Raw genomic sequence first — 13,459 nt, forward strand, 5'->3', positions numbered from 1 at the left:
TTTAGTCCAACCTATTTATTTGATAATATACTCGCAAGCTTTCGGGTTAGCCCCTTCGTCAGGTGAATGGAGAGTTCTAACCCGAAAGCTTGCGAGTATATTATCAAATAAATAGGTTGGACTAAAACCTGGTGTTGTCAGACTTTTTACTGTGTTTACGCCAGTCCAACGCCGGCATACCCACATCATGCTTGAAAAACTCAGAGTTCAGTTTGACTTTGTGGTGGTGAATCAGCCACTCTGCCAACTCTCTGGATTTTAGTTCCCTCTGATGGGTGTGAAGTGTAGCTGCGTATTGGCTGTTGCTTGTGTTACACGCGCACTCCCACCTTCCCTCTGTATCTTTCACAGTGACACGGTGGCTTCCCCTATCCTCACTGAAGCATTTGTTACAGGGTACGATATGTTTTAGTTTGAAGCAAAGGATCACTTTTTTGATAGAAATCTTCAAATTATGGATTGTAACTTGTATCAGTGAATTTGTAAGTGGAAATAATCCTGGTGGCCTGAGTAATTGTAACGTTTCCGTATAGAACCTCAGTTAGGCCGCATTTGGAATATAGTGTTCAATTCTGGCCGCCACACTAACAGAAGGATGTGGAGGCTTTGGAAAGGATACAGAAAAGATTTAGAACATAAAACGTAGAGAACTATAGCACAAAGAGGCCCTTCGGCCCACAAGTTGCACTGATCATATCCCTAGGCCTACCTATAATCCTCAATCCCATTAAATCTTTTATCAAGATATTGCCTGGTATGGAGGATATTAGCTATGCGGAGTGGTTGTGGCTTGTTCTCATTGGAACGACAGGTTGAGGGGAGACCTGATAGAAGTCTACGAGATTGTGTGGGGTATGGACAGTGTGGATAGTCAGAAGCTTTTTCCCAGGGTGGAAGAGTCAATGACTAGAGGGCATCAGTTGAAGGTGCGAGGGACAATCTTTAAAGATGTACAAGGCGGGTTTTTTGTTTAGCGTGGTGGGTGCCTGGAACTTGTTGCCAGTGGAAGTAGATACAATAATGACTTGTAAGGGGCTTCTTGACAAATACGTGTATACGATGGGAATAAAGGGATACGGTCCCCGGAAGGGGAGGGGGTTTTAGTTCAGTCGGGCAGCATGGTCGGTGCAGGCTTGGAGGGGCCGAAGGGCCTGTTCCTGTGCTGGAATTTTCTTTGCTCTTTGGAATGTACGTGTCAGGGAGAGCCTGAATATTCTTTCAGGAAAAGTGTTTTCCGTGGCTTTCTCAGTTTCTGGTTTGTTTCAAGAGAAGCAGGTTAATCGTGAGGGTGCAGAGAGATTACAGATCTAACTGTGGAGTAATCCGTATTGGAGGCAGTGGCACGGTGGGATTGTCACTGGACTAGTCATGCACAGACCCAGAGCAGGTTCTGGGGGACCGGGTTCAAACGCCATCACAGCAGATGTTGAAATTTGAGTTCAATAAAAAAATGTGGAGTTAAAAGTCTACTGATAACCATTGCCGATTGCTGGAAAAGCCCATCCGGTTCACTGATTTCCTTTGGGAAAAGAAATCTGCCGTCCTTACCTGGTCTGGCCTACATGTGACTCCAGTCCCACAGTAATGTGGCTGACTCCCTACTGCTGTTGGGAATGGGTAATAAATGCTGGCCTAGACAGTGACACAGCCTGTAAAATGGATTTAAAAAATATAAATCCCACATTCTCACCAATCAGAGATCTTGACTGAGGCAGATCTGTGTCCGGAAAGTTCCGAATGAATGTTAAACTGATGCACCCAGACAGGTTGTTTTTCCAAAGATGCTAATGCCCTTTGCATTGTGGAATTTCTGGAAATAACTCCCCTAACTGCGGAAGCAATACTCTGATGGGAAGGGGGAGAGGGGTGAGAATTTTACAAAAGTCTGGATTTCTGTGGCACTTTTTGTGACCTTGGGATGTCCCAGAATGCCTTGCAGCCAGTGGTATTTGTGCACAGCAAGCTCCCACAAAGAGCAATGTGGCAATTACCAGATAATGAGGTTTCAGGTGATGTTTGCGGGGTAAATAATGGCCAGGGGAAGGGGGAGAATGCCCCACCCTGTGCCCTTTTTTGGAATAATGCCGTGTGGTGGCTAATCTGTGAGGTGCGCGGTCCCACAGGTAGTAATATCCAGTGACAGTACACTGAACAAAGAAATCTGGATTTTGTTGCTATTGATTCAGGGAACAATATTGACCAAAGTCAAGGAGAAAGACTGCTCGTCTCCCCAGAAACCTGGAGGATCTCTCCAATTTACCTGAGCAGATAGACGGGCCTGTGATTTAATATGTGACCTGGGGTCCTGACCATGCAGCGTATCAGTGTAACACACTGAAATATTATCCCGGATTCTTTATTCCAGTCCACGATCAAGCTTTGAACTCCAGCTTCTAAATCCAAGGCAAGAGAGTTTCCAACTCAGGTGAAATGGAGCAGTTGGCCCCATTGTTTTGGGGGGAGGAGGAATGTGTGGAGGAGGCTGAAAAATTTAACCAAGACCCGAAATTCCTACCCAGCCGCTCGGTATGGCCGAGCCTCATTAAGGTCATGTCCATCTGGCCAGCCGCCTCCTGCGCCATACATTCTCTCTCTTTTCCCAGCGTGAATCCATGTCAGATCCTTGCGGATGAGCAAGTGGGTGAAGTGTGTCTGAATGCTTTATTACGTGAAAGGAACCCCGAAAACCAAATTGTTTCAGTTGCTGTTATCTTGAATTAGAAGATTTGGATGGGGTCTCGGCCAGATGTAGCAGATTAAATGGTGCGGGTGGGTGGGTGGGTGTTGAGCCATTGAGTGGGGAACAGCGATGAAGGTCATGAAGAAGTTGATATTTCCCGCGGAGGCCAGGGAACGCATTCCCACCACTATTTTCCGGCCAGATTGTGTTCAACGCTTAACCCACCTGCGTAGACAGAGACCAAAGTCTCAGCCAAATGTGTGAAAAGTCACGTCAGCCTAAACCATTTCAAGACTCGGACCCCGTTGGCAAGCTGCCCACTTGTTGTGGTCACTATACAGCTTCCTGCTCGAGCATCACCGGCAATGGAGATTTTGCAGAACCATGACTCCTTCACCGAGACTCTCTACTTGCATCTCCATAACACTGGTGAACACCAACCCTGCTCCAGCTCATCGACTGCTGGAACACTCACCCAAGTCTTTGTGACCCTGGGGACTCCCCTATTCCAACATATTCCTGGATAGTCTCCCACGTTCCAGGTAATCCGAAACTCTGCTCCCCATGTTTGGATTCACACCCAAGTCCTGCTCATCCCGTCTGCTCACTGACCTACACTGACTTCCGGTCTGGCAACACCTCTATTTAAAAATCCTCGCCTTGGTTTTTAAATCTCTCCATAGGTTTCACCCTCCTCCTTTCTCCGCTTCCCCTGTCACCCATCCCCACAATCCTCCCAGATCTCTATGTTTGTCCAGTTCAGGCTTCCTGAGCTTCCCTGATTTCAGTGGCTTTGGGTCCTGGTTTTGGTTGCCTGGGTCCCAAGTTCCGGAATTCCATCTCTACTTCACTTTTTCCTTGACACTCCTTTAAATCTACTTTTTGGATGAAGTGTTTGTTCACTGCCCTGATGTCACTCAGTTTTGAAAATATATTTATTGGTGATGATCTTGTTAATCCCACTGTGCAGTGTCAAAGGCAACCTATAAATGTAAATTATTGGACCTCCAATAGTCAGTTTCATCACTAAACCACGGAACTGATGGATTTCTCATGGTTACTGGGACAGAACCATTTTTAACCCTGCCCGTCTCCAATAAGGAAAAGGTGGCACAGTGGGTTACCACTGCTGCCTGACAGTGCCAGGGACCTGGGTTCAATTCCCGGCCTGGGTCACTGTGCAGAATTTGCATGTTCTCCCCATGTCTGGGTGGGTTTCCTCCAGGTGCTCTGGCTTCCTCCCATAGTCTGAAAGACGTGCTGGTTAGGTGCGTTGGCCATGCTAAATTCTCCCTCCGTATATCCAAACAGGCGCAGAAGTGTTGCGACTAGGCAATTTTCACAGTAACTTCATTGCAAAGTTAATGTAAGCCTACTTGTGACACTAATAAATAATGTTTAAACATCAACCTCCTCCTCTTAACCTTCAACAACACCGTCATTCTAGAGTTGGAGCTTGGATGCTGAGGGGCCCATTATCCAATCCTTCTAACGATCTACATCAGGATTAAGTTGTGATTGGAGTCTGATTGAATTCTCCATTCCTCACTGAAAGCTCGACACCATCCAGGGCAGAGTTAAGAAAGAACTTGCATTTAGATTGGCCCAGATAACACTCTGTGCTGACATCAAAGATAGCTGCCCACAGTCATCTTGTGATCTCTGTGGACATGATTTGCCCCGTTCCCAATGTTAGCTTGAACCTTCCAGCAAGTAGGGTCAGCAGCCAGTCACTTTGAAGTATTCTCACAGACAGCAAACCAGGGAGTAAAATGCACAGCACTTTTCAATTCCAACTACATTTTTACAGTAAATCATTGAAAAATACACACCATAACTGAAAAATTCACATTTTAATTATGCTTTTAATCATAAAGGAAAAATTTGGCATTCCTCAAAATAAAATCAGTGCCTGAGGCTGTTCAGATATTACAAATTTTGCTACTAAAACCTCAGTTACACCTCATTCAACAGGCTGGAACATCCTTACAAAATGACTAATCATGTTAAAGGGTAAATTTTCATCAGTTCAGTGATTTCTAATTGATTACGAAGTTCAACAGTGCATCCTGTAGGGAAGCTTAGAATGGTTGACAGCAACTTCTGGATTTCCATAGAAACTGCGCCAGGGCAGATTTTATTCATTCATGGGGCATGAGCATCACTGGCTGGGCCAGCATTTATTACCCATCCCTAGTTGCCCTTGGAGGGAGATCAACCACGTTGCTCTGACTCAGGAGTTACATGTAGGCCAGACCGGGTAAGGATGGCAGATTTCCTTCGCTAAAGAACATTAGTGAACCAGATGGGTTTTTCCAACAATGGTTTCACAGTCATCAGCAGATTCATGATTCCAGATGTTTTTCATTGAATCAAATTCCACCATCTGGCGTGGTGGGATTCGAACCCAGGTCCCCAGGAGATTAACTGAGTTTCTGGATTAATAGTCTAGCGATAATATCACGGGGCCATCACCTCCCCTTTCAGAAGTTTGTCTGTTTCAGGGGAGTAATGATATTGAACTTTAACAGTTTCAGCTGCATCGTGACTGCAACGTCTGGGTCATAGTGTCATTCATGCTTAGTGAGATCGCAAAGTATGTCCAGCCTTTTACTGGGGGTTAGGAGTTCCCATAGCTGGTAGCGAAGAATCAGCTGATTGACATTCCTGCTATCCCCTCTGCCGCCAGCTCACCGTGTATCATTAGCATGGACATGGAGTAAATCACAAACTTACTTCCACAACACCTCTCCAGCCCATTGACTCAAGAAACTTCATTCTCCGTGTCTCTCTGATCTTGCAGAAGATCCCGGGGGTGGAAACTTGCTGACGGTCAGCAGCATTCTGATTTCTTGGTTGTAACCCCCGTTGTTTCCTTCCATTACAGGGAAAGTTTCGGAGAGCGTGAATGCAAAGAACACCTCCCCTGCCCCCACCATGACGTCTGGGAATGGCAGTGCGACTTCATCTGTAACGGCAAGCGTGCCCCAGAGTACAGAGAACAAACCTCCACAGGCAATTGTCAAGCCCCAGATCCTGACTCATGTCATTGAAGGGTTTGTCATACAAGAGGGAGCGGAGCCTTTTCCAGTGAGTAGCTTTTGAATTTAATCTCCTCTCTGGGCTTCAGTTTAAATTCATGAACGTAGACAGTGCTGTGGTTTTGTGTAGCTTCCGCGTGTTCCAGTCTGCTGCACTCTCTCTCTCTCTCTCTCTTTCTCTTTTGTTTGTGTGCCTTCCCACCGTACGGTTTAAATGATAGCCTAAGAATTGTTTGACTAACTATCGACATTAAGTCTGGTCTGCGGAGCGGTGTGGATGATTGAGAATCTTCCAGCCTGTCGTTTTGTGTTGTCGTGTTATAAATTTTATGTTGGACGTGTTTGTTCACTTGATGTGTAACAAAGCTTCCTGCGACTCTCGCTACTAATTGCATTGTGGCTAACAGCATGCTTAGTGACAGGACTTTAATTGCATTGGTAACTGACTGTTCAGCGCAGACATCAGTGAAGCTTCTGCAATAGCAGTAGTCAGAACAAATTACACACAGCTGGACTGAGTGACAGGCGACGATTGGAATATACAAATCCCCAAACATTGTGCTGAGAATCAACAACCTTGCTCAGAGATGGATCCGACTCCTGAAATACTCATTAGACTGGAACCAAATTAACAGTGTGGACCCCGGACATGCTGCCTGTTTGTTGCTTAATGCTACATTCACATTGCACAGCCAGCCCTCCTGTAGCCTGGGAAGCAACACAAACAACAGCTGGACCTTTTTTACAAGGAGGCTGGGGAAGAACTTTTCCGATCAGATTGTCCAAGTCTCCCACTTTCCTGACGATTGGAGAGCGTTGCCCGGAATATTTTGTATTTCTAACGGAGTTTCTGATGGTTTCCTGGCGGAGATTGCTAGAGCTCTGACCCAGCGAAAGAACTGCGATTGGTCAGAACTGGCCATTGACACCATTTGTATCAGGGGAGGGGGCCGGGGGGGGCAGTGAAGACACAGTGGGAAAGCACCAATCCAGCCTGCCCAGCGGGTACAGAGTGGACAGGCTCGGTGCCCAGCTGGCTGATAGGCACCTGGCCAATGCGGCTGGTGTCCAGAAATGGTGGTGGTGTCTCCCTCAGAAACCGCCATCTGTGTTGCTACTGCCCGAGTTGGGTTTCAAAGCCTCGGGAGGTAATGGCATCACCCGGTTAATTGTCTGGGTGCTGCTGCTGGCACGCGTGCAGCTTTCAATTCGCGGTAGGTTTACTCTACCTCGCCTGGTAGGGTAGGCGAGGTACCTGGGGGAGGTGCAGAAGAGCTGGGGGGTGGAGGGGGGGGGGGGTGGCGGTACGATTCTGATCTTACGCCCATGAATCTGATTTGACTACAACAGAGTAAATGAGGCAGGTTTGAACCCAGTGTCGTACCACATCTTCCTGATTCAGGGACTGGGTTTAAAATTAACCCCTTATGTTTCTGGTTAGTAAAGCATCGTGTGTGTATTTTTTTCTGGTGGGGGGAGGGGTGGTGGGGGTGGCGTCGCTAATCGCAGTATGTAAGTCAAAAAGCAAGTAAAAAGTTTCAGGAGATTTTGCATTAATTTACAATGACATTTTCATGTCTGTACTTTTCTTCTCATCATGTTTGAACCACTTTTTGAATGATTTCCACAACCTTCTCTATCGACGCTCTCCTCATGGGCAATTTTTGTGAGTGTTGACTTTTCTATTTTACAATACTGTATAATGTTACTGGTTTATTTTTTTTTTAATGTTGTACCCTGGCAGTGTCCTGTCCTTGGCTGTTTTTTTTTGCTCGGCTGCTGCTACTTCCCCACCCACCTGTGTGTGTCACTGTGTAACCTGCACTAAGATTAACTTGCATGTTTTAAGCCAGTTTTGCTTGCAGACCTGCCTTGGGTGTGAGTAATGACATTGCCTGTTGCGTTGTTTCATTGTTCCGAGCTTATGGGCAGATTACAGCATCCAAACATAGGGACAGGAAGAGGCCAGTTCGCCCCCGGAACACAGTTCTGACGTGAGCTCCCCTGGCTGATTTGTCACCGAACTCCAAAAAACCCAATCTGCCACGTATTTCTTTAATATCGCTGCTTCTCAAAAAATCTACCAGACCTCTGATTTCCAATTTATAATGGATCTGGCATCAGTTGCCACTTGTAGATGAAAGTTCCAAACTTTGACCACATTTCCCAACTCCACTCCTCAAAGGGCACACTGGCTCACAGTAGCACGGTGGTTAGCACTGCTGCCTCACAGCTCCAGGGACCTGGGTTCGATTCCCAGCTTGGGTCACTGTCTGTGTGGAGTTTGCACATTCTCCCCATATCTGTGTGGGTTTCCTCCGGGTGCTCCCACACTCCAAAGGTGTGCGGCTTAGATTGATTGGCCATGATAAATTCCCCCTCAATGTACCTGAACAGGTGCTGGATTGTGGCAACTAGGGGATTTTCACAGTAACTTCATTGCAGCGTTAATGTAAGCCTCCTTATGAGACTAATAAATAAACTCTAAATTTAAGTCTAATTTCTAGATTATATCTAGACTCCCCAGCCGGCAGAACATGTTCCTTTCAATCGACCCTGTTTGCTCCCCTTAATTTCTTGAAAACCTCGATCAAATTACCCTTTAACCGTTTCACATTCTGGGATATTTCCCCACTGAGTTGCAGTGTTGGGATCAGCTCCTTTATTGGGACTGAGGGGTGTGTGTCGATAAGCTAACACTAATGTACACGAATATCGGGACTGGGAGGGAATCCCAGTCTGTCCAGCGTTTCTCTCACAATCGCAATGCCTTGTGCAACCTGAAACATAAGAAGAGGCTTTTCTCCCACCACACTGTGATCAGCAGGAGATAACGGCACAGAAACAGGGAAGGATTAGCCTTTGAGAGATGGAATGAAACTCATAAATATGACTTTTATAAACACACTTAGGGTGGGATTTTTTTGGCCTAGCTCATCACAAAACCATAAAATTCCACCTGAAGCCAGCGCACCTTTCCATTGTCCGTCCCTCGCCCGTTCCGATTTCCGTGGCGGGCGTGCTGGTAAAATTCCAGCCTTGGTGTAAAATCTCAAAAGAAGGGAGAGGCGTGTCGTAAGTACTTTCAGAGTTTGATCAGAATTTGCAGGGTAATGAGATTAGAGGATTGTGGAACTAATGCTAGGGAAATGTTGTGATGCAGGATCACCTATTCTATAATCTGGGCAGGGGAATTATTTTTAAACTGTGAAGATATTTCTTTAACGGTATGTGGATGGCACAGTGGTTAGCACTGCTACCTCACAGCATCAGGGACTCAGGCTTGATTCCCAGCTTGGGTTTCTTCAGTTGCAAGCAATAAAAAGGACTTGCTTCAGAAAGTAAATCAAAAGAAAGAGTTTAATAAAGAAACTTCATTACTCCAACACTTGAGACCACACCCTGGGCCTTACAAGCTCTCCACAATTCCCATCTGCTGCTTATTTGTACTGTATCAGCTAGTCAGCTGATCACATCATTTTGTCATTGGTTACATTGTCTACTGGATCAGCTGACCATCACAGCATGTTACCATTGGTTACGTTATAACATATCCAGTGTTATCGTTGGTTACGTTCTGACAGGGTCACTGTCTGTGTGGAGTCTGCACGTTCTCCCCATGTCTGTGTGGGCTTCCTCCAGATGCTCCAGTTTCCTCCCACAGTCCAAAAGACCTGGTGGTTAGAGTGTGTTATTATTCTTTTGTTATGAAGCTAATTCTTCATTAAATATCAGGATAGAGCAGGCTCAGTGGGCTGAAAGGCCTCGCCTGTCCCTCTGGTCCCCATTGATGTCAGAAAAAAGGGTAGGATAGGGTGGTGGTTGTGTTGGTGGACTAGAAATCTAAAGAACATGAGTTCAAATCCTTCCACTTCAGTTTTAGACTTTGAGCGTGGCTTCATAAACATTTGCAGGGAACATTGTGGAGAAAGACAGAGGGGTGGGACCTGTTTGTTGTCTTATTTAAAGAGTTGGCACAGAGTGATGGGCAGAATGGCCACCTTTGTACTTGATTTGATCCCAGTGTAGGCTGTACAACTGGACATTTTGTTCTCAGGGCAGTGGTTGGGTTGAGAAGAAAGATCCCTGTTGTTTTTGTTCATTATTAATCCTTCCTGGGGATTGTGCCTGTGTGGGCGGGATGAGAGAGTGGCTGTGATGCTCCCTAAAGTTCACACCACCCAATGCAAGCATGTACGTGAACAATGACCCACTTGGGAGCAAGTTACCAAGGGAAGGGCGGCAGCTATGGAATCCAATACAGAGAATCTGTGCGTCAGCCAAGAAGGGAAGATTTGATTAAGGACGTGAGTAATAGGAACAGGAATCATAGTCATAGACTCGTATAATACAGAAATAGGCCCTTTGGCCCACCATGTCTATGCCAACCATCAAATACCAATCCATACAAATCCCACTTACCAGTAGGTCTATAGCTACTCTGCCTTGGCGATTTAACTACTTGTTCCGTGTTCAGCTCCTCTATATTCTTCTACAGTCTAAAGATCAGTAAATCTCATTCCTGAATATATTTGATGTGTGAATATCCACGGCTCGCAGGATAGACGAGTCCAAAGATTTTACACAGGATCTGGGTGGGGGAAACAACTGCAGAAATGAGACCCAAAATAAATAACAGAAAAAACAAAGCTTAGTGACTGAGATGAGATGCGAATCGATGAGTAAGTGACAAGGCAGAGGAAGTTCAATTTTTTTAAACTGTGAAGATAGTTCCTTTAACAGTGTGTGAAATGTATCAACTACTGAAGACTTGTTTAATGTTATTTTTAATTGTTATAAGCTAATTCTTCATTAAATATTGAAATATCTAAATTTCAATTCCCGAACAGCCAGATATACAGTAAGGAAACAACCAATGATGAGGTGATAATTTACTCCAATCGTTGTCATTGAGGGAAAGTAAACACAATTTAGAAAGCAAAAAGTGATGGTAAATGATGTCCCAAAATTTCAAATCTGGAACTCTCTCCTCAGAAAAGACCTCAGAGGATTGGGGTTAGTTGAAAATTTCAAAGCTGGGAGTGTTGAGAAATGAGGGTCATGAAGGAGCAAATATCTTACGGTCTTATAAAGATGGAAGAACGGGCTTGAGAAACCTATCAGCCATGATTGAATGGCAGAGCAGACTTGATGGGCCGAATGGCCCAATTCTGCTCCTATTTCTTATGGAACCAAGTGGATAATGGGAGTCGAAAAGCTGAGCAGCCGTGATCTTATTGAATGGCAGAACCAGCTCAAGGGGCTGAATGGCCATCTCCTGTCCATATGGTCTCATTCTTGCAGCTGAATGCACGCATGATCCTAAAAACAGACCCCCCCCCCCCCCCCTCTGCTATTTATTTGTGACTGTACCCGACACGGGTCAGCTTGCCATGAGGCTTGTTGTTGTGGAACTACTTTCCAGCGACCAATCATACTTCAGGAAATTAAGGGGAAATTAAATGGAGAGTGTCTATAAAGTAACCAGCCAGAGATTGTTGGTGTTGAATTTATATTTGTTCCCATAGCTCTCCCGTTTAAATTTCCATTCAATCTAATCCACCTTCCTAACATCCATTTGCCATTTCTGGTGATTGAAGACATAGATTTTTGGTGAACCTGCCTACTTATGTCCTATTACACCTGCCCCAGTGACCACAGTGAGGTGTATCAACTAATTGGTCCCTTGTGGTATCTGCTGTTATTTTTGTTTAATACTGAGACTCAGTAACATCCTCCAGCGGCTGACCTTGGCCCCCGAGCCCCGGCCCCCGAGCCCCGCCTTTAACTTGATTCCCTTTGAAATTTCATTTTGTAAATTGTCTGCCTTTGCACCATTGTGTTTTCCTCGTTCTCCTGGAAGTGGGCCGTGCTGATGGGCCGGCAATTCTTGTCCACCCCTGACTGACTATTGACTTTATAGAATGGTGTGTCTTGCTAAGCCCCTTCAGAGAGCACTTAATACTCGATGTTGCTGTGGGACTGGAGATACCCACAGAGCAAAAGGGTTTCCTGCTCTGTAAGAGCAGCCTAATGCAAAATTCTTTCTTATTCCTCTGAATCGAATGAGCTTGCAGCTCTTCATACGATAAGATGGAGTTTGGATTGGAATCCTCCTGTTGTTTTGGTAATTCTGATACAGACAAGAACAGGAGAGAACTGAAACCCTTGTGTAGTCTTCCCCTTCCTGTCTGCTGATGGTGTATTTATGGAAAGGAAGGTGTGTCTGTTTCTCCCTGACTGATCAAAAATTGACGACCACACAATCAGTAGCAAGCTTCTGTGGGATTAAAGAAAGGATTATTTATTTGCACATTCATCCAAAGCTCTAAATGCCACATCGCTCTCGCACACACAAAGGATACAGTTCAAGAGGATAGTACACTTTGAACTATTTGTTTACAACTTGTAATAGTTGATGTGTGGCTAATTATAGGATAAACAGTCATCGCAGCAGGCATGTTGAAGGTAGCATTTCCACTCTGAAAGGGTGGTTTCAGTAACTGGGATCATATATTCCTGTTGGATGCCCTTGAAGAGATAGGTGTTTAGAAGGTCATGAATTCAGTCATTTGTAGCTCTTACCAGGAGGTCAAATTTCTTTACAGGTGAACTTGGAACAGGAATCTGGCTGGGACATTCTTACGAGGCAGTCTCCATGTTAACAAAGTCAAGGTTTTGTTGCCTTGTTCTGCAGCTGCTGTTCTGTGGAGGGTGTTCTTTGTAGACTGACCAGTTTCTCTCTGATTGTTGGAAGAATTATTTTTTTATCTGCAGCCAGTTTCAGTCACATGATAGCAAGTTTCAGTGTTTCCCGTTATCCACAGAATGGGTTGGAGTCAGGGTGATTGATACACAGTGAGGAAGTGATTGATAACTCAGCAACACACCAGCTATCATTAGCTCAGCGATATTCTGTCCTCACAGCTGTGACCACATCTGGCAGCCATTTCTCTCTCTCCCACTGAGCTGGTTCCTTTGCACCCGAGAAACCCATTCACATTCCAGAACTTTCCAGAAGCTTTTTCAGACAGGTGTTGATCGTTTGTCTGAACAGGAGTTGCACAAGTCACCTGACCTGTGGCAGCCATCTTAACAGTATTGTTCATGTCCCCTTCTAGAAAATTCTATACTAAAAGAATCTAGAACATTCTATAATTATGGCCCAAGTTTAAAGTTATGACTAGGACATGCCTTTACGGGGCATAACTATTGTGCGTATTGTTAGGGACCAGACCAGAAACTCCAAGGGCATATTATGAAATTAGCCGAAACTGTAACGTTTTTGATTTTGGCATTAGGGTGAACATAAAATGTTTCACGCTAGGTGTGATTCTCCTGACCCATGAGGAAGCTTTTATTAAAACAAATTTTATTTAAGAACAGAGTATAACAAAAAGCTTAATTTACCAATTAAAAGATTTGAACGTGACAAAAGTATAATTCTTGAAGTTAGAATCACAGAATCCCCACAGAGCAGAAGGAGGCCATTCGGTCCATTGAGCCTGCACCAACCACAGTCCCACCCCGGCCCTATCCCAGTAACCCCATATATTTACCCTGCTAATCTCCTGACACTAAGGGGCAATTTAGCATGGCCAATCCACCTCACCCTACATCTTTGGACTGCGAGGAAACCCACACAAACATGGGGAAAGTGTGCAAATTCCACATACAGCTAGCCAACTCTATAGTTCCAATTTAAGCCATAAGCCTATAAATTTCAATCTTCAGAATT

At 45.1% G+C, this 13,459-nt stretch overlaps 1 protein-coding gene across 7 annotated transcripts in view; it reads left to right on the forward strand.

The window, feature by feature from the left end:
- Window positions 1-13,459, forward strand: part of LOC145360327 (polyhomeotic-like protein 2) — a 256,660-nt gene that overhangs the window by 225,199 nt on the left and 18,002 nt on the right. For all 7 annotated transcript variants that reach the window (XM_080215518.1, XM_080215522.1, XM_080215523.1 and 4 more), the window contains one exon: window positions 5,568-5,770. In XM_080215518.1, the coding sequence (XP_080071644.1) occupies window positions 5,568-5,770 (203 nt within the window). The remainder of the gene's footprint in view (window positions 1-5,567; window positions 5,771-13,459) is intronic.

Source organism: Carcharhinus amblyrhynchos, chromosome 30 (assembly GCF_965287045.1).
Source record: "Carcharhinus amblyrhynchos chromosome 30, sCarAmb.v2.hapA, whole genome shotgun sequence".
Lineage (NCBI taxonomy): Eukaryota > Metazoa > Chordata > Chondrichthyes > Carcharhiniformes > Carcharhinidae > Carcharhinus > Carcharhinus amblyrhynchos.